The sequence below is a fragment of the Pelodiscus sinensis genome, chromosome 2 (genome assembly GCF_052426305.1).
Source record: "Pelodiscus sinensis isolate ZL-2025 chromosome 2, ASM5242630v1, whole genome shotgun sequence".
NCBI classification, from domain to species: domain Eukaryota; kingdom Metazoa; phylum Chordata; order Testudines; family Trionychidae; genus Pelodiscus; species Pelodiscus sinensis.
In genome coordinates this window covers 41,841,616-41,861,740 of record NC_143053.1, presented here as the reverse complement: position 1 = coordinate 41,861,740, position 20,125 = coordinate 41,841,616, and the positions used below count along the sequence as shown (strand labels likewise).

At 44.7% G+C, this 20,125-nt stretch overlaps 1 protein-coding gene across 2 annotated transcripts in view; it reads left to right on the top strand.

Moving 5' to 3' along the window:
* Positions 1–20,125, top strand: part of INTS8 (integrator complex subunit 8) — an 83,381-nt gene that overhangs the window by 20,292 nt on the left and 42,964 nt on the right. For both annotated transcript variants that reach the window (XR_016348700.1, XM_075920360.2), the window contains exons 8-11: positions 1,310–1,465; positions 4,780–4,880; positions 5,736–5,877; positions 17,083–17,153. Coding sequence is in view for 1 of the 2 variants with exons in the window: in XM_075920360.2 (XP_075776475.1) it covers positions 1,310–1,465; positions 4,780–4,880; positions 5,736–5,877; positions 17,083–17,153 (470 nt within the window). In the remaining variant the exon portion in view is untranslated. The remainder of the gene's footprint in view (positions 1–1,309; positions 1,466–4,779; positions 4,881–5,735; positions 5,878–17,082; positions 17,154–20,125) is intronic.

Here is a 20,125-nt window from a genome sequence, read left to right as displayed (position 1 = left end):
ATCAGAGGGTCCATGACGGAGCCGGTTTAAAAACCAGATTCCCGTGCAGACTGGCTCCCACCTGCTGCCCCGTGCTGCTGCCTCTGCCACAGGGTGGCAGCAGCCCTTGTCTGCTGGGTGTCCGAGCTTCCCACAGTGCAGCCTCTATTCACGGTAAGCGTGGGCTTGCCATAGACTGAGGCTGCTCTGCAGCAGTAGCTGCTGTCCCTGGGGAGCTCGGATGCCCTACGGACAGGGGCTGCTGCCGCAGAGCAGCCTCTATCTGTGGAAGGCCCAGGATTGCTGTGAACAGAGGCTGCTCCATGGGAAACTTGGACATCTCGTGAACAGGGACTGCTGCCATGGAGCAGCCTCCCCTGCACCCCCTGTTTTGTGCTGCTGCCTCTGATAAAGGCAGCAGCGGGGCCAGGTGGCATCAGCTCCTGCCTCCTCCCCGCTTTTCCCCCTCCTCCAGAGGCAGCAAGCAGAGGCAGGTGGGTCTGGAGCTGGCACACATGGAGAGCCGGCTTGAAAGCCAGTTCCCTGCATGTATCAGCTCCCACCTGCCCCCCTCACTCTCCGTGCTGCTGCCTCTGTATTTGATAGAGAGGCAGCGGGGGGAATGCGTATAGTCAACAGGATTAACTGATAAGCTCAGACTTATCGGTTAATCATGTAGCTGTCTGCACATTGACATCCCTAGTAATGTCTCTACTATACAGCACACTGTGTTCTATGGCATTGTAACTGTAATATGTTAAACTACATATTTAAGAAGGATAAACAGGTCTAGGAGTACATGAGCAATGTGTTTAACTTTGCTGTGGAAATCGTAATTCTTTCATTTTTTGCTTCTGATTATTTTTAATTAAACACTTAATATTCTTATTTGCATTTAGCTTTGTATTTCTTCTAAGGTCCTGGAGGGAGGAGGCAAAAGTGGGAAATAAATGGTCACTAGTTGAATGTGAAAGTGTATTGTATTGGTGATCAAACTTGGACCCAACTTTCAATATTACTAAAACAACCTTTAATAAAATCTAAGATGATAGACATTTTTCTACAATTTAAAACCTTTTTCCTGCGTCTCTGTGAAACCAAATATGAAATTACAATGAAACTGACATTTGTCTCAGCTTGGACAGTGAAAAATCAAATGGTAAGAGAAAGTCTGAATAGAAAAAATAATGAACTTTTAAAATTTTTGTTTTTTATTTAATATTGGTACTTCCTTTAAAATAAAGCTGTGAATGCTCAATGTTGCTCATTATTAAACCCATAAATATTCATAAATCTGTGTAGCTAAAATTTGATGGTTTTTATTATCCAGATTGGTTCATCATCACTTCATTGTACGATAGATGAGAAGAGGTTAGCTGGGTACTGTCAAGCTTGTGGAGTTCTTACATCATCTTCCAATAGTACATCACAACAATCAACTCCTTACAGTCAAATCCATTGCTGTATGAGAAGTGGCAACTATCAGGTAAAGTACTAGAAGAGCACTTGCGAGTTTTATGACATGAATAAGTGGGTAAAATGTCCTGATTTGCAGATAATCTAAAGGCTCAGTTCATATCTTTCTTCCTCAAGTAGTGGCCATGGCACTCTAAAGTAGGTATGCCTGGCTCCTTACAATGCTGGTTGCAGAATTTTGGTAGCAGTGTCCGTTATGCTTGTACATATACTGTCTCTTCCCGTGCCCTGCCATGTGGCTAACCCACATCAGTTCCTTCTCAACTTTCCTGACTAAATTGTTGCATTCTATTTGTATGTCTGCAGTTAGCCTCTTAGTATAGTTGTAATTTTTCTTCACCTCTTTATTTTTTCTCCTCAAATTTTTTATTTTACGTATTTTCCCCCCCTCTTTCGCCCTGCGCTTTTCTCTTCCTTCTTGTGAATCCGTTCCACTATGTCATAGGCCCAGTTCACCAGGCTTGAAGGAAGTAATCCCAGTTGCAGACATGTGCATCCAGCAAAAGTGTGGTCTCTGCCAACAACTCAGGCCACAGTCACATAAGAACAGAGAGCTCTGACAGCAGATTATCTTCATGGAGGTGGACTCGGGGCCCACACCACAAATCATTTCACAGATATAGAGGGTGAAGTGACAAATCACTTCACTCGTGTCTGAAGGCTGGGACTCGAAGCAAGCTGATGACCCTTCTCAGGTCCTCAGAGAAGAGAGTGGAAAGTACCCATAGTGAGCCCCAAGATAGCTGTAAGTGATCTCCATCACACCTCAATATCGTGAATGGCCTTGGTGCTCTAGTCTGGTATCCACAGTGCTCAAAAACTTACAGCAGCAGATACTGTTGACATACCCACAAGCCCAGCAGGTATTGGCACCGAGTCATTGGTACTGAGGGGACACGAATAAACATTCCACTAAAAAGGTACTCCTGGTATACAAGTCTGTCTCAGAGCTTTCATCAATGCCTCATCCAACATCAGAGCTACTGGTACTGGCAAGAGCTAGTTGGGTCTGGTGGAATGCCACCATTCCTGGGACCTCAGCATATTGGACATATTGGAGTCTCTGCTTCTGAGTACTGGGACTTCCACACTGAACTTCCACCTAGCACTGGAATCATCCCTTCTGCCACTTGTGCTCCCCCATTCTTTAGCCAGGATTCAGACAGTGAACCAGAGGAGGTAGTGTCCGTGTTTTCCAGGCCTAGTATGCTGCTCAGTGTACTCTCAGGGCCTCACCATCCTAATACAGCTACTAATGGGCATCATTGATGGGCTCTGTCACCACTCTCTCCAGTGGCCATATTGAGGCTGTTGGGTATTGCCTGTGTGCCCCTCAAGCTTTGAGCCTTACCTGAGAGCTCTCGAGGCGCACACGCTTGGCCTCATGGAGGAACCTGGAGGGACCATATCCTCTTCCCCAGACAAAGCTGTCATGTCTTCCCCACCAGGATTTGGCGAAGAGAGTTGCAGATACTCTCCATATAGCTCTGGAGGAAGTCATGGACACTCAACATAATCTTCTTGACATACTCCATTCATCCTCTTCCTCTCATATAGCCTTTTCTATTAACAAGGCCATTGTGGACCCAGCATCAGTAGCACCTACCTGCAAATGGGAGGGCAGAAACTACTATGTCTCAACTAAGGAATCTGATTTTCTCTTCTCCCCCTGTCCACCAAACTCTTTGTAGACACTATCACCTCCACCGTCGTCATCACTAGATGAGAGATTCATTCCCAGTGAGAGGGGTTGCATGTACCTGAATCTTTACAAAAGACAAACACCTCAGTCATAGCTGTTTATAAGTCAATGAATGGCTAATCAGGGGTGATAAGTGGGGAAGCTGTCTTTAATGTGTAAGGTAATTAGCATCTTTGTTAAGGCCCATTCGTAAAGTGTCAAATTTAAGCATGAATGAAAGTTCTGAAGTTTCTCTCTGTAATCTGGTGTTAAAGTCTCTTTGAAGTAAGATCATGTAATATGGTCATTAAGACTATGTCCAGGTAGGTTGAAATGCAAACTGACAGGTTTTTTCCTTGTGAAGATGTCTGATTTGTGGGCATTAATTCTTTGGCGAAGTGTCTGAGAAGTTTGTCCAATATACATAGCAGAAGGACATAGTTGGCATGTGATGGCATAAGTCTTGGAATATATGCTAGTGAGCATATCAGTAATATCAGATGCAGTGTTTTTAGATGTAGTTCAGCTCAGTTTATAGGCCATAGACAGGTTAGACAAACCCATGATTACCCTCTGGGATCAAAAAATGCTTTAGACGTGTGGAAAGACCCAGCCAGCGTTTGCACAGGGATTCCCTTCTTGTAACCTCACCCATCATTGCTTTTCACCTCCAGCATATTGCTCGTAACATGGGGTGCATATCTTACCACACAAAGCAAGTGGTCTCCCACAAAGAGATCCCTTCATATCAGTCTCTTCAAATCAGAGCAGGACTAGGACAAGGCTCTCTTGGTGACTTGCTTTTTTCCTCTCCTGAGATAGGAATCTTCTCTGCTTTTTTTCCTTTCTCTCTATTGTTGAAAGCCCCACTGAAAGTAGAGGCAGAGCTCATATCATACTGATCTCTCCTCCTTGACCGAGACAGACCTGATAACCTTGTCAGCTCACCAATCCACTCTAACCCAGTTGGGGCCTCCTGTTGTATCCCCAATTGGAGTTTGTCCACCTCAGAGCTTGGCTCCTTTTGTGGCTCACATGCAAAGTTTTTTTTTCTAAACTAAACAAGCCCAGTTCTTTCAGTCTTCCTTCATAGGTCATGTTCTCTAGGCCTTTAATCATTTTTGTTGCTCTTCTCCAGACCCTCTCCAACTTCTCCACATTTTCCTTGAAATGTGGTGCCCAGAACTGGACACACTACTCCAATTGAGGTCTAGTCAGCACGGAGTAGAGTAGAAGAATGACTTCTCGTGTCCTGCTCACAACATTCCTGTTAATGCATCCCAGAATCATGTTTGCTTTTCTTGCAACAATGTCACACTGTTGATTCATATTTAGCTTATGGTCTGCTATGACCCCTAGATCTTTCTCAGCAGTACTCCTTCCTGGACAATCCCTTCCCATTCTATAAGTGTGAAACATTGTTCCTTCCCAAGTGGAGTACTTTGCATTTGTCCTTATTAAACTTCATCCTGTTTACCTCAAACCATCTCTCCAGTTTGTCCAGATCATTTTGAATCATGACCCTAACTTCCAAAGCAGTTGCAACCCTTTCCAGTCTGGTATTATCTGCAAACTTAATAAGCGTACTCTCTAGACCAGAAATACCTTTTGAAACTGATACAATATTTATGTTTGTGTTCCAGGACTTAGTGAAGATTTTCCTTGAAGATAATCTAACTCTCAGTTTGCCTGTTCAATTCAGGCAGTCTGTGTTGAGAGAACTCTTCCAGAAAGCACAGCAGGGGTGAGTAGCTATCAATAGCAGCAGGTTAACAGTAATGCCTCTCGATGCGCTAGTTATGAATCAAGACCCCACAGTTCTGGGTGTACAAACAGTAAAAAATTTTCCCCCATGCCCCCCAAAAAAACAAACTTAATGAACTTGAGTGAAGAATCTTACTTTGAAACTAAAAAACAAATTTCTATTGTTAATGTTTTCACAGAAACTATCTGAACAGTTCAGACATAAGTAATTAATTGGAGGAAAGTCAGTCTTGTAATGAGAGAAACTGAACATTCTGCATAGATTTGATTAATTGTGCATGTCATGACAGTTGCACTAAGACAGAACTTAGAAAGAAAGGTAATGGATATGAAAATGTCTGAAATCTTTTTCACTTAATTAAGCTTTAGTGCTCTGTAAGAGCTTTTCCCCAAGCCTACTGCTCTAGTCAAAGCTGTTTAGGCTTCGTTTGAAGTCCATGGCAATGGAGTAGATATGACTCTACTTAAGAATGCTGGGAGGGGCACTGATGTAGGACTGAGACCATGAGCACTCCTGTAACACAAATCATTTTTAAACACTATCATGTACAGGGCTCGACAAATAATGCAATCTACTCGCCTGGGGCGAGTAGATTGCAACCCGGAAGAGCCGGGTTTGGGCAATCTGCGCATGCGCAGAACGATCTGCATGCGCAGATTGCCGGACAGCCCTGCTGGCGAGCGGGGCTCGCTGCAGTTCGGCGAGCCCTGATCATGTAGATATGCTCCAAGCAATACTGGACAATATGGTGGTGGTGATCTGGTTTCCTTTGCATGACTGTCAAAGAAGGTCTATAATTTTGCTGCCTTTTTTTTTTTTTTTGTATTCATGCAGGAATGATGCTCTAGATGAAATCTGTTTCAGAATCTGTACATGCAACACTGTTTGTGATGTAATGCAAGGTCGATCAATTGGTATTCAGTTTAACCAGCTATTTCTTAAACCAAATAAAGAGAAAATAGACTTTCTGCTTGAGGTAAGATATGCTTTTCAAGTCTGAAAGGACATTGCTAACTGAAAAATTTAATTTCTGTTTGTGTGTTGCTATTGTTACTGGTAACACCCTAATATTTGTAAAACTGAAAATTAGAGGTGAAAATGTTTTTCTCTGATTTTGAGCTTACTTTGTGCATTTCAGATTGTTCTGTATATTGTCAGTCACGCGTCTGTGTTGATAGTTTCACTTTGTTTGACTCGGGAACAGAGGTGCCCATTTCTCTACACACTCTGGCAGTGGAGCTGCCAGAGTTTCCAAGTTTAATTAGGTATTGCCCAGTTTTTCCTTTAGAAATAAGAAATATATTTTACTAAATTATGAAGAATTGTCCTGGAAAACATATGGATCATAAAGAAGCTAGTGTGTAAAGCTGAAGAGTGTTCAGGGGAAGGAATTTGATGTCCTCCAAGATTCCTTCTCAGAACTGGGAAGGAAAGGAGCAGATGGGGAGGTGTGTTTTGGATTTTTTTCTCCCCATCCCTTAGTGTAGCTAAAGGGGGAAGTAGAGAAGTGGCCAAGAAGGTTTAAAAGACTTCTTTCCCTATCCCCATAGCTCCCCTCTCTGACTCCTGCATGGGTAGAATCATAGGACTGGAAGGGACCTCGAGAGGTCATCGAGTCCAGCCCCCCGCTCTCAAGGCAGGACCAAGCTCTGTCTATACCATCCTTGACAGATGTCTGTCTAACCTGTTCTTAAATATCTCCAGAGAGGGAGATTCCACCACCTCCCTTGGCAATTTATTCCAATATTTGACCACCCTGACAGTTAGGAATTTTTTCCTAATGTCCAATCTAAACCTCCCCTGCTGCACTTTAAGCCCATTACTCCTTGTTCTGTCCTCAGAAACCAAGAGGAACAAATTTTCTCCTTCCTCCTTGTGACAAAACCGCTATCATGTCCCCCCTTAATCTTCTTTTTTCCAAACTAAACAAGCCCAGTTCATGAAGCCTGGCTTCATAGGTCATGTTCTCTAAACCTTTAATCATTCTTGTCGCTCTTCTGTGTACCCTTTCCAATTTCTCCACATCTTTCTTGAAATGTGGCGCCCAGAACTGGACACAGTACTCCAGCTGAGGCCTAACTAGTGCAGAGTAGAGCGGCAGAATGACTTCATGAGTTTTGCTTATAACACACCTGTTGATACAACCTAGAATCATATTTGCTTTTTTTGCAACAGCATCACACTGTTGACTCATATTCAACTTGTGGTCCACTATGACCCCTAGATCCTTTTCCACCATGCTCCTTCCTAGACAGTCGCTTCCCATCTTGTATGTATGGAACTGGTTGTTCCTTCCTAACTGGAGCACTAAGTGGGTACATCAAGGAAGATGTCTTCCCCTCCCTCAGATTTTTGCAATGAACGATGGGGTGTGTCCCCAGGACCCACAGAGCAACGAGAACTAGAGGCTCTGTTCCAGGTCTCCTCTACAGGTTGGGAAGAATCTGAGCCGGCCCAACCATATAAGTGAACTAGGAGGCTGGCTAGGGTGCCAGGCTTTAAGGAACATTAAATTAGACCAAAGTGAATGTTGTTTCTCTAATTTAAAAAAAAGTAACCTCTTAAACAAAATTATAAAAAATTGTACTTGTAAAACAGTGCGTCATGTCATGTAGATCATCTGCAGTTAAGGATCACTTCAGCATTATCCTCACGGAACATTTTTTTTGGGGGGGGTTGTACCGTTGATTTTATGGCTGAATGTATTCTATGATGCTATGTCTACACTGGCACCCTTTTCCGGAAATGCTTAAAACGGAACAGTTTTTCCGTTATAAGTATTTCCGGAAAAGCGCGTCTACATTGGCAGGATGCTTTTCAGGAAAAGCGTCCGTGCCCATGTAGAAGCGCTTTTCCACAAAAAAGCCCCAATTGTCATTTTCGCGATCGTGGCTCTTTTGCGGAAAAGACTACTGTGCTGTCTACACTGGCCCTTTTCCGGAACAGTTTTTCCGGAAAAGGACTTTTGCCCGAACGGGAGCCGCATAGTTTTTCCAGTAAAATAATGACGATTTTACATTAGATCATCATTGCTTTTCTGGAAAAGCAAGCGGCCAGTGTAGATAGCTCGCAGCTTATTCCGGAAGAGCGACTGCTTTTCCAGAATAAGTGGCCCAGTGTAGACACAGCCTGAGAGTTCGAAGGCATGTCATCTGTTGAGAACCTATGTGGCCAAGGCTATTATAATAGCAATCGGACTAATATGAAGGTTAAAGACAGTGGTGTACAAAAAATAATAGAAATTACTCTTGGGCGTGTTTTGTTCAGTGCAGTACACGTGTCCTGAATTTGGTTGTCAGTGATGCTGCCAGCTGTTTGGAGGCAAATAGTTTCTTTGATCTGGTGCAACACATGGTTTTTTCCTCGAGTTCAACGGCAGCCACGGGGAAGGAATGAGTCCTTTAAATAGAAGCAGTTGAAAAGGCTTGTGAGTGTCGGCTCCCAGACAATATGCTTGTGGCACTGGGGATGTGGCGAGCCCTTTCAACTGCTTCTATTTAAAGGGCTAGTGTGAGCCTTTTAAATAGAAGCAGTTGAAAGGGCTTGTAGCTCCTGGCCCCATTGTTAGCCTGTTTCCAGGAATGTGTGAGCCCTTTCAACTACTTCTATTTAAAAGTCTTGTGCCTTCCCCACAGCTGCCAGGCAATGGCAGCTGTGGGGAAGGCATAAGCCCTTTAAATAGAAGCAGTTGAAAGGGCTCACGCATCTCTGGCTCCCAGGCAAAGTGCTAGCTGCAAGTCTGGGTGCAGCAAGCCCTTTAAATAGCAGGAGTTGAAAGCACTCGCAGCTTCCTCTCCTCAACATGATCACAGGGGAGGTGTGAGCCCTTTCAACTCCTGCTATTTAAAGGCCCTCACCCCTTCTGCCCGAGGCCCTGCCCCTTCCAAAGTGTCCCACAACCAAGCATTCAAACATTTTTTGAAGTGCCTCCCCATCCCCTCCCCCCCTTTTCAAAAATTGCCTACCTCTGTATTAGAACATTGCTTGAAGCTAGTCTGCATTACATAGTGGAAATTCAAAAGATATTGAAGCAGTAGAGTTGTGCAGTGACCTGAAGCCTATTTCATGAGTAATTCCAAGACCTCTTACACCTCAAGATGTACTGAAGTTTGTTTCTGAACACAGACTAACAGACAGCTTTTCAAACTTCTTCATTGCTCTTTGAATTTTCTTGATGCTTCCATTTTTTGTTGCTCATGGGAAGCGTAGCTTTTCAAAGTTAAAATTCTTCCATGCTGAGAGACTTGTTTCATTGGCTACCATCTTGATAAGAGTATGAAATAGCTTCAAAACTTTGTCACGAGCAATTTTATTGCCCAATTTGCACTGGGTCATCGATTTGTGTAAACTTTTAAAACTTTGCTGCTTCTTCAAATAGTGTCCCCGTGGGTGTTCCACTGTAGGTTTTGGGCTCATCTCGGCACCGCAGATCGGAGTCTTCAATAGCAGTAGTTAGCCGGACCGTGCATGCGCAGTCAGCGTCTTGCAACATTCATGCCCTTTCTTGTGTGCGCGGTCCAACTCCCACCAGTTCCTTCGTTGCCACTCTGGATTGCAGATGGAGCGAGCTCTTCTCCTCAACTGTTGATCATGGAATTAAGACTTCTGTTAGTTTACTGTTCCTGTTCATAGTTCTTACCATAATAGTTAGATATAGTTAATCATGTTTTAAAAAAAATAAATAAAATTTGCCATTTTTCTGAGGTAAAAGGAAGGAATGAACTCACTCAGGATAGTTTCCTTCCTACAGTGCTGGGTTTTTAAAAATGCAACATGTCTTGAGGCCATGCCAGTGTTGGATGGCCATTCGACATGTATCAGATGCCTGGGAGAGGCCCATGTGCATCAGAAGTGTCTGTATTGTTCTAAGCTCACGGCTCTAGCTCATCGAGATAGGGAGATGCGGTTATGCATGCTCCTGTTTGATAAAGCAGCCTGTGGACAATGTTCCACTCAAGGCTCCTTCAGCATCTCCTAAGGCTTCTTCATAGGTTCTCCCCAACAGTGGGGTCTATATCAAAAAAGCGTTCTTCTCCAGCATGCTCCTTGCTACTGGTACCGGTGAGCAGGATCAGCACCACAGATAAGCCAGATACCTCTGGCTCTGCTTCGCCACGTCCCTGGTAACTCTTCGACTCAAAGAACCAGCACTGACCACCGTCGGTGCCAACGACAGAACAGGATCCCGGGCACCCAGCACCAAAGATATCGCTGGCAGTGGCAGCCAGCCGCAGTGGCAGCCAGCCACACTGGCTATGTGCACATCGGCGCCACAACCCACAGCACTGACACCACCGGCTGTGCCGACACGAGCACCTGGCCTTTCCCCGGCACTGGACATACCAGATACACCTTCAGAACTGAGAAAGGCACAAGCAAAGTCGCATAGACCACTCAGTCCTAGCCCTTCACCGACCTCACAGTCTCTGTCTCCTTCAGTACCAGCACTGAGATCACTGCTACTATGCTACAGGTCTTCCTTGCCTCTACCATCGACACCAGAACTTGCATTGCACTGCAGCGTTCACCCAAGACCTATGTCTCTCACCTCCCCCTTCATTGAGAGGCTCGATGACACTTCACACTCCAACTACATCGGTCCGTGATGTGCACTGGGAGGAACACAGAAGTGCATATTTCTCTTGACAGGTGTCACCAAGACATCCTATGATGATCATGATACTGTAGTATTATGACTGACCATACCAGTCAAACGACCAATGCCAGTATTACTATACCTCAAGACATTGGTCCCCTGTTGCTACCGATCGTGGCATACACATCACGAATCATCCCCTGACTATCCCTGCACAACGCAGCCAACCTCATATGCCTTCCTCCCCACCACACCAATCGGAGTCAGAGGAAGGTAAACTTTCTGAACCAGAGGAGCAACAACTGGATACATCACCCATGGACCAATCCTCCTCTTCACCGGATGAGGCCGTCATCCCTGGGGATACATCTCCCCTGGACGACCTCAAGCAGTTTCAAGAACTGTTTAAAAGAGTGGCTGCTAGCCAGGAAGTCCAGTTTACAGAAGTCCAGGAGAAACAGTATCATCTCCTTAAGAATTTACAACCATCCCAGCATGCAAAAATAGTGCTGCCGATTTGAAGCAATTATGGAGTCCGCCAAGGAAATCTGGCAGACCCTGGCCTCTGCACCCTCTACAAATAAGAGGGCTAACAAAAAATATTTTGTCCCAACCAAGGGTTCAGAGTTTTTGTTCTCACACCCACTACTGAATTCCCTGGTCGTGAATGCAACCCATCAGAGGGCAAAAATCCACAATATAAGAATGTTGCAGTGGAGAAAGATAGTAAGCATATGAACCTTTTTGGCAGGAAGATACATTCTTCCTCAACGCTTATATTATGCATTGCCAATTATGCAACGCTGCTGTCAGATCATGACTTCAACAACTATGCTAAACTCATGACATTAATGGAACATCTGCTCAATGCAAAAAGGCTTATTTTAAAATCCATTGTCCAGGAGGCATACGCCTCCGCCAGAACTGGACTGCAAATTACATTAGATGTGGCAGACATGGTGGCTCATTCCACAGCCACTGCTATAGTTATGAGGCGGTCCTCATGGCTTCAAACCACTGGCGTTCTGCGTAAGCTTCAGACTAAGGACCTCCCAGTTGACAAACAAAAGCTGTTTGCTGAAAAGACAGATGAGGTCCTCCGCTTGAGCACGGACTCGAGGACCACTCTCTGGACCCTGGAGATGTACATGTCCCCATTCCGTTGCAAGAAATACATGCCATTCCCAAGACGTTATGACTTCTCCTAGCCGAGATACAATCAACGTTCATTCGACCAGCACCAGTTAGAGACAAGACCCCCAAAAGAGGCACACCCAAAACAACCTCCCCTCTACTCAGCCTGCTAACAAGCAGAACATTTGACAACTTGGTCGAGGGCTCGCAACCCCCCTGCACCAAACACCAACCCAATCCTGCAGTTGCCATTTTCCATGACTGGCTCAAACCTTTTTACCAACATTGGATCAGCATCGCCACCGACCATAGGTTCTCGAGATCGTTTTGATAGGTTACACCATTCCATTCACATCAGAACCTCCAACCTTTCCCGTCCCTCTTCAGGGACCATTCTCATGAGTACCAATTACATCAAGAAGTCCACCGCCTCCTTACCATCGGAGTAGTGGAAAGGGTACCATGCGAGTTCAGAGGTAGAGGCTTGTATTCCAATTACTTCCTCACCCAGGAAAAAAATGGTTGAAGACCCATACTCGATCTTCGAAAACTCAACTGTTACCTGCAAAAACAGCGTTTCAAAATGGTGACTCTTGCAACTGTAATTGGTTTGCAGCCCTCGACCTTCAGGACGCATATTTTCATGTGATGATCCATCCTGCCCACAGAAGGTTTCTCTACTTCATAGTTGGGGGAGACCACTTGCAATATCGAGTTATACCTTTTGGACTCTCTTCAGCACTTAGCTACCACTGTGGGCATTTTGGAGAAGACTCTGTGCACCTCCACCAACAGGGCATAGTAATCTTCCCCTATCTCAACGACTGCCTTTTGAAGGGTCCAACCAAAGCTGGAACCTCCCACATGGTTGTGACAGCGAGAGAGACATCCGAGTCCCTAGGTCTGATTATAAACAACCAGAAATCAACACTAGAGCAAACTCAAAACCTAAATTTATAGGAGCACGTTTGGACTCCATGATGGCGAGAGCCTGTTTACCTACACAGAGGTACCAGACGATACACGATCTGGTTGTGATACTTACTTTAAGCCCTACAGTCTCTGTCCTCATGTGCCTACAGCTCATGGGCCATACGGCAGCCACAGCATATATGGTCCATCATGCAAGGCTGCATTTTCGGTGCCTGCAACAATGGATGGTGTCTGTGTATGTTCCCATAAGGCACCACGTTGACAAATGAGTCACTCCCAACATCTGCTTAATATCTTTCCTAGAGTGATGGACCAGTCCATACAATCTCCTTGCGGGAGTCCCATTTCACCAGCCTGAGCTGTTGGTTCAAATCACAATGGATGCCTCTGATTGGCTGGGGTGCTCATATGAACGATCGGTCCATTCAAGGATGTTGGACACCACGGGAGGCAACCCTTCATATCAACATCCTGGATCTCAGGGCTGTCCTCAATGCCTGCAGTCATTTCAGAATACATATCTTCAGTACCACGACCAGAATCCTCACAGACAACATCACCATGATGTACTATATCAACTGCCGTAGGGGGCCCTATTCTGCTTCCTTTGCACAGAGGCCATTCGCCTCTTGGACTAGTGCCGTGGTCACCAACCAGTAGATCATGATCTACCGGGAGATCTCAGGGCCTCTAACAGTAGCTCTTGAGCCCTCTCTGAACTGCGCGCCTGCGCAGTACATTTACATAGATTTCCTCATTTGAGGAGCAGCTACTCACTGAGCAACAACACAGGTGCGTAGCTGCGCGGAATGGTGGGAGCTGGGAGGTCGGGAGGGCTGAAACACCCTAGCAAGCCGACTGTCGGGTTCTCTGCTTGACAGCATGGCTCCTTGCTGGTTCTTCGATGCCGAGAACCTCTGCTTCTCAAATCCTAATTTACAGCAGGAGGGATGTGACAAGAACAACCTACACACATAAGCGACGAGGAGTCCTGTGGCACCTTATAGACTAACTGAAGTGTAGGAGCATAAGCTTTTGTGGGCAAAGACCCACTTCGTCAGATGCATGTGACGAAGTGGGTCTTTGCCCACGAAAGCTTATGCTCCTACACTTCAGTTAGTCTATAAGGTGCCACAGGACTCCTCGTCGCTTTTGCAGATTCAGACTAACACGGCTACCCCTCTGATACTCTACACACATAAGTGGCGCAGATTTTTCTCCTGGTGCACTAACAAACAGGTAAATCCATATATGGTACCTCTCCATGAAATCCTTGAATATATCCTGTCCTTTACACCACTCTGGGTTAGCTATAGCATCTAGAAGTGCACTTGGCAGCTATTATTGCCTTCCGTCAGCCTGTGGATGGCACGTCTATATTCTTGCACCCTACCACCAAGCACTTCCTCAAAGGGTTAACCAACCTCAACCCTCCCCACAGGCCTCCAACACCTCTATGGGACTTGGATCTAGTTCAGGACACCCTCACTAAACCACCTTTCGAGCCATTGGCAACAATACCTCTTCCAATGATTACAATGAAGATTATTTTTCTGTTGGCAATTACTTCAGCCCGTAGGGTCAGCAAACTGGCAGCTCTGATGGCAGTACCATCATACACAGTTTTTAACAAGCACAGTGTAATATTACGACCACACCCAACCTTAATTCCTAAAGTCTGTTCTCAGTTTCATATTAAAGAACCTATCGTTCTTCCAGTATTTTTCCCTAAGCCTCATTCCGCCAGTCATCTGACAAAGTGGGCTGTACCCACGAAAGCTCATGATACCATCTACATATTTTGTTATTCTATAAAGTGCTACCAGACCATTTGTTGTTTTTTAAGTTTACCTCATACTTCCATTCAAGAGACACTACTGCACACCTTTGATATTCGCAGAGCACTAGCCTTTTACATTCAGAGGACTCAGGAATTTAGGAAGTCCCAACGACTTCTGGTATCTCGAGAGGATAGTGAGTATCCTTTAGAGAAATCTGCTGAAAGCATCTTGAACCTCATAGTTGCCTGCATTTAGAGATGTTACGCTATCCGCAACAAACCACTTCCAACACCTAGGGCCCAATCCATCAGAGCCATGTCCACATTCATAGCATTCCGGAAGGGAGTTCCTCTTCGGACATCTGCCGCTCAATTTTGTGGTCTTCTAATGGCACCTTTATGAAGCATTATGCCATACTACATCATTGAGGGACAGATTCAGCGGTGGCCTCGGCTGTGGAAAGCACCGTGATTTAGACCATGACTCTGAGATCCACCATTTAAGAGCTCTCGACCACTGCTACAAAGTCACCTACAGTGGAGCACTCACAGGGACACTACTTGAAAAAGAGGAAGTTACTAACCTTGGTGCAATAACGATGGTTCTTCGGGATGTGTCCCCCCGTGGGTGCTCCACTACCTACTTTCCTCCCCGCCTCGGAGTCTCACTCTCTTGGTAATTGTCTTGTCCACCCGAGTATCCGGAACGAGAGGAACTGGCGGGAGTTGGACTGTGCGCATGAGAGAAAGGGTGCAAATGTTGCGAGACGCTGACTGCACATGCGCAGTCTGGCTGACTACTGAATACTTTGAGCTGTGGCGCCGGGACAAGCCCGACGCCTACAGCAGAGCACCCACAGGGGGACACATCTCGAAGAACCATCGTCACTGCATCAAGGTGAGTAACTTTCTCTTTTTGTGCCTTTGCAAAAAAGAGTTATAAATTAAACATACTCTTTATTCAGTATCAAGGAATAAAGGTTTTTATAGCTTTTCAAAAACCAGTTCCTTTGGAAGGAAGACAGTTGTATTTCAAATTACATCTGTCTATAGGGCTGACCAGAAACACTGTGTACAACTCAAAATGGTTAAAACATTAAAGTGTCAGCTACTGGCAGTTTAATGCTAACACAATTAAATTGAATAGGGTAATGAAAAGTAGGGGAAAATAGTTTATTTTTTGTTCATTTCAGAAGCTAAGTAAATAAAGGTACAATTTTATTCTAGACTTCTATTTTTTCTATATTGAGTATGGGTGTGCCAAACCCCTTGGCCTGGCCCTGGAAAGAATAATGGAATTGGTGTGGGGGTCCTTTGTACTTCCAATAGAGGATAGTAGAAAAGTTGGAGGAATAGAAGATCCCTTCATAATGTTGAAGAGCAGCTCTTCACATACCGCTTTGGGTTAGTAGGGGGAGGTGAGGAAAGTTGAGATTGTGCACTCTTTCTTCCTTGGAGCTGGGCAGGGCTAAGGGAGGTGTCTTCATTGCACCATACTCTTTTTGGAAACTATTGTCGTCTTAAATTGAGGACATGACTTCTGGGGGAGCAAGAATTGAATGCTGTAGAACATCTTACAAAAGTGACTTGTAGGTTCCTACAAGTACATATTGAGAGAAGACATCCAAGCTTAGCTATTTTTAAAGAATGTTGAAGTGACAGCCAACTAGCTTCCACTGTATTTTCTGACGTGGCAAACACGATGCCAGTGGTTGCAAAACCAGCATGGAATCTTCGTTTAGTTCAGGGAATTAAGGAAATGAGTTTCTGTTCCCTTGTTAAGAGAGGGTTGTTGGGGGTTTTTTTGGGGGGGGAGGAGGGGGGAGCTGCTTCTTTACTGTAAAACCATTTTTTTAAACTCACCTACCTTGTCCCCTTAGTCTCTCTTTTTCCTAGTGGTGTTCTCTGTTGGTTTTGACATGCGGTACTTGTGCCCTGTCCAGTATAATGCGTGCTGTAGTATTTCATAGAGAATGAGTTGGTAGTCCAGATACTTGAAGGTTTTTTTAATCTTACATGAAATGCTCCTCTTACATTTGGGATATTCAGTATATAACCCTGTATTTTTACAAGTATTTAAAACTTCAGTTAACCCAAAATGTCATCTTTAAAAGTAGAAGCTAAAATTAGAATTGTTCATTCTCCCAAATCAGTCATCTTTTTCAAACTAATGTAAGATAATGATTAAATTAATGGTTAAGCATGCAAAATTTCTTTTAAAATCCTCCCGCAAGTAGCTTCAATTTTTGTTAATATTAGTATTACACGTGTATTGTACCTAGAGATCTGACTCCTCTAAATATTTCACTTTTATTAATAATCCACTTAAGTGGAATTGATTGTCAAGTAGTAGTTGTTTGGCAATTTGCTAGATGCTTGCTTTTGTGGTGAAAGCAGTATAGATGATGATGATGTAATTGTCATATTTGGCTCTTGCAGACCTAACCTTGAAGCTCAAAAAAGGAATTGAGTATCAGAAGCAGCATGTAATCAATCACATTGCAGCCATAATTGCCCCTTTTGTATACAGGGATCCCACTATGACAGCAGTATTTGGAGGATGGCTGTATTAAATAAATGGTTTGCCTCCCTCTATAGGGCGAGGAAATGTATCTGACATTGATTGCTACTAGGCCATAAACAAATTGTGGAAATAACTGTAACAACTCTGTATTATAACCAAACGGAATTCTTAATTTTCTAGTGATGCTTAATGACTTAACTCTTAAATATTCTAGGTTTGTTCAAGGTCAATAAACTTAGAACATGCTTCAGAATCTTTGAAAAGAAAGATGGCAGCTTTTCTCAAGTAAGTACTGGTATTAATTAGATTACTTGCACTGTGCAATGCATAAATACTACCTTGGTGTGTTTATTTTATGAACTTGCTGGTAAAAAAAAATTAGGCAGAGAGGGCAACATTTTTCTTTACCCCCAGATCCTCTCTAAACTTTCCAAAGTTGTCTTATTTACTCATCCTTGTTCTCTCACTACTATTCTCAAGGCCCTGTGTCCCATTCTTTCTAGCCAAGGATATTTGGATGTGGGTTCATCTAGAACTCATGGATGAATGTTTCTGAATAATGCAGAGGTTGGTTACTTGAGAGAAATGCATGATGCTGCCTCCCCTGGGGACTGTGTTGCCCATCCACAGCATACCCTTGTTCCATTTTTATAGTGGAAGATATCTCTTGGATCATTGTGAAATTGTTGAACTGGTAGCTTGCCCCAGAGTTACATTTTCAGAATCCTATTTTAATTAATCAGAAATATTCATGTATTAGTCCGTGCATTCCAATCAAATCTTCCATAAGAGTGGCCATACTGGGTCAGATCAAAGGTCCCTCTAACCCAGTATCTTGTTCTCTGACAGTGGCCAATACTAAGTTTTTTCAGAAGGAATGTGATCCATCAAGTGATCCATCACCTGTTGCACATTCATACAATCATAAGGTTGGAATAAACCCTGAGAGGTCATCGAGTCCAACCCCCTGCTATAAAAGCAGGACCAATCCCAAATAAATCATCCAAGCCAGGGCTTTATCATCTGGGACTTAAAAACCTCTAGGAATGGAGATTTCGCCACCTCCCTAGATAACCAATTCAGTGCTTCACCATCCTCCTATTGAAATAGTTTTTCCTAATATCCAATCCAGACCTCCCCCTTTGCTCCTTGTTTTGTCACCTTTCACCATTGAGAACAGCTTCTCTCCATCCTCTTTGGAACCCCTCCTTCAGGTAGTTGAAGGCTGCTATCAAATCCTCTCTTACTCTTCTCTTCTGTATATTAAATAAGGCCAGATCCCTCGTCCTTTCCTAATAAGTCATGTGCTCCAGCCCCCTAATCATTTTTGTTGCACTGTGCTGGACTCTCTCCAATGCGTCCACATCCTTTCTGTAATGGTGGCCCCAGAATTGGACGCAGTATTCCAGATATGGCCTTACCAGTGCTGAACAAAGGGGAATAATCACTTCCTTAGATCTGCTGGTAATGCCCCAACTAATGCACCCCAATATGCCATTTGCCTTCTTGGCTACAAGGATACACTGACAACTCCATATCCGCTTCTCATCTACTGTAATCCACAGGTCTTTTTCTACAGAACCGCTGCTTAAGCCAAGCAGTCCCCAGTCTGTAGCAGTGCTTGGGATTCTTCAGACCCAAGTGCAGGACTCTGTTGTACTTTATGGTTGCTGAATCTCATCAGATTGCTTTTGGCCCAGTCCTCCAGTTTTTCTAGGTCACTCTGGACCCTGCCCTTACCCTCCAAGGTATTTACCTCACCCCCTACCTTAGTGTCATCTGTGAACTTGCTGAGGGTGCAATCCATCCCCTCATCTAGGTAATTAATAAAGATGTTGAACAAAACTGGCCCCAGGACCAACCCTTAGGGTATTCCACTTGATACTAACCGCCAACCAGAGAGCGGTTGATCACCACCCATTGAGCCTCATGATTTAGTGAGTTTTCTATCCATGTTACAGTCCATTTATCCAATCCATACTACTTTAGCCTTCTTTGTTGGTTAATGGGTTATACTCGAACATCCCTATGTAGAACATGTGGTTTTGTCCCTGACCATCTTGGCTAATAGCTATTGATGGACCTATTCTCAGTGACCTCATCTAATTATTTATTGGCCCCGGTTATGCTTTTGGCCCCCTGGTGCAGAGTTCCACAGATTGTGTGTGTTGTATAAAGTACTTCCTTTTGTTTGTTTTTTAAACCTGCTGCGTGTTAATAGTTGGATGACCCCTAGCTCCTATGCTATGTGAAATGGTAAATAACACTTCCTTATTAATTTTTTCTCCACACCGTTTATGATAGCTGATTTTGAGGGTGAGATATTACATGTAACTAAGCTTATCGACTAATCAAATAGTCTATGCAAATCTCATCGACTGTTCGATTAGCCAGTTAAATTTAGATTAACATCCCTAGTTCAGTGGAGTCTCAGCAGCACCTATGGTTGTCCTGACCCTTTAGTGTTACATTGCAATTGACAACATTGAGTTTCACCTGTCATTTTGTAGACCTGTTGTGATGGCCAGCACTCGGTGACTAAAGGGTTAAACTCAGGTAGCTAGCAAGAGTATTCACGGGGGCCAGAGGAACAAATGGGACACAGTGCTGAAATTTGAATTGTATTTAGATACCTTGCCTGCTTTGTGTGTGTGTTTTTAAGCCAGGAGTTTGGATAGAGAATTTAAATCCTGGCAGAACTACTATGCCTCCAAGGAATTCGGGACATGGAAGTGGACTGGACCATGCAGGGATCTTTAGTGTATTTAGTTGCGATCAGGGTATTTTTCTTTGTTTTGGTTGTTTGGTTAAACTTCTCTGTGTAAATCTATATGCCTTCCATTCCTCACTCACCATCTTGAAGCTACAGCACAAAGAGATTGTTTTTTATTTTGAACTGTTCTTTTCTCAGTTGCTCGGTACACCTAACAACCAAGTATGCTTTATTACAGTGGTCCCCAACGTGGTGCCCGTGGGCGCCATGGCGCCCGCCGGGGCATTTGTAGGCGCCCGCCGACAACCCGGGTTGGCCCCGCCCCCCGGCGCGCGGCGGACTGGAAGCGCCGGCCCCAGGCGCGCGACACTCACCGGCGCCTGGTGCGCGGCGCTCGGGCGGCCCCAGCCCCGGGGCACATGCGGGCGCCAGTGCCGGCCCCAGGCACGCAGCTCGGGCGGCGGCGCCAGCCCCGGGCCCACAGCACAAGGGGCTCAGGCGGCCCCGGCCCTGGCGTGCCCCAGGACGCGCGGCCCCGCCCCCG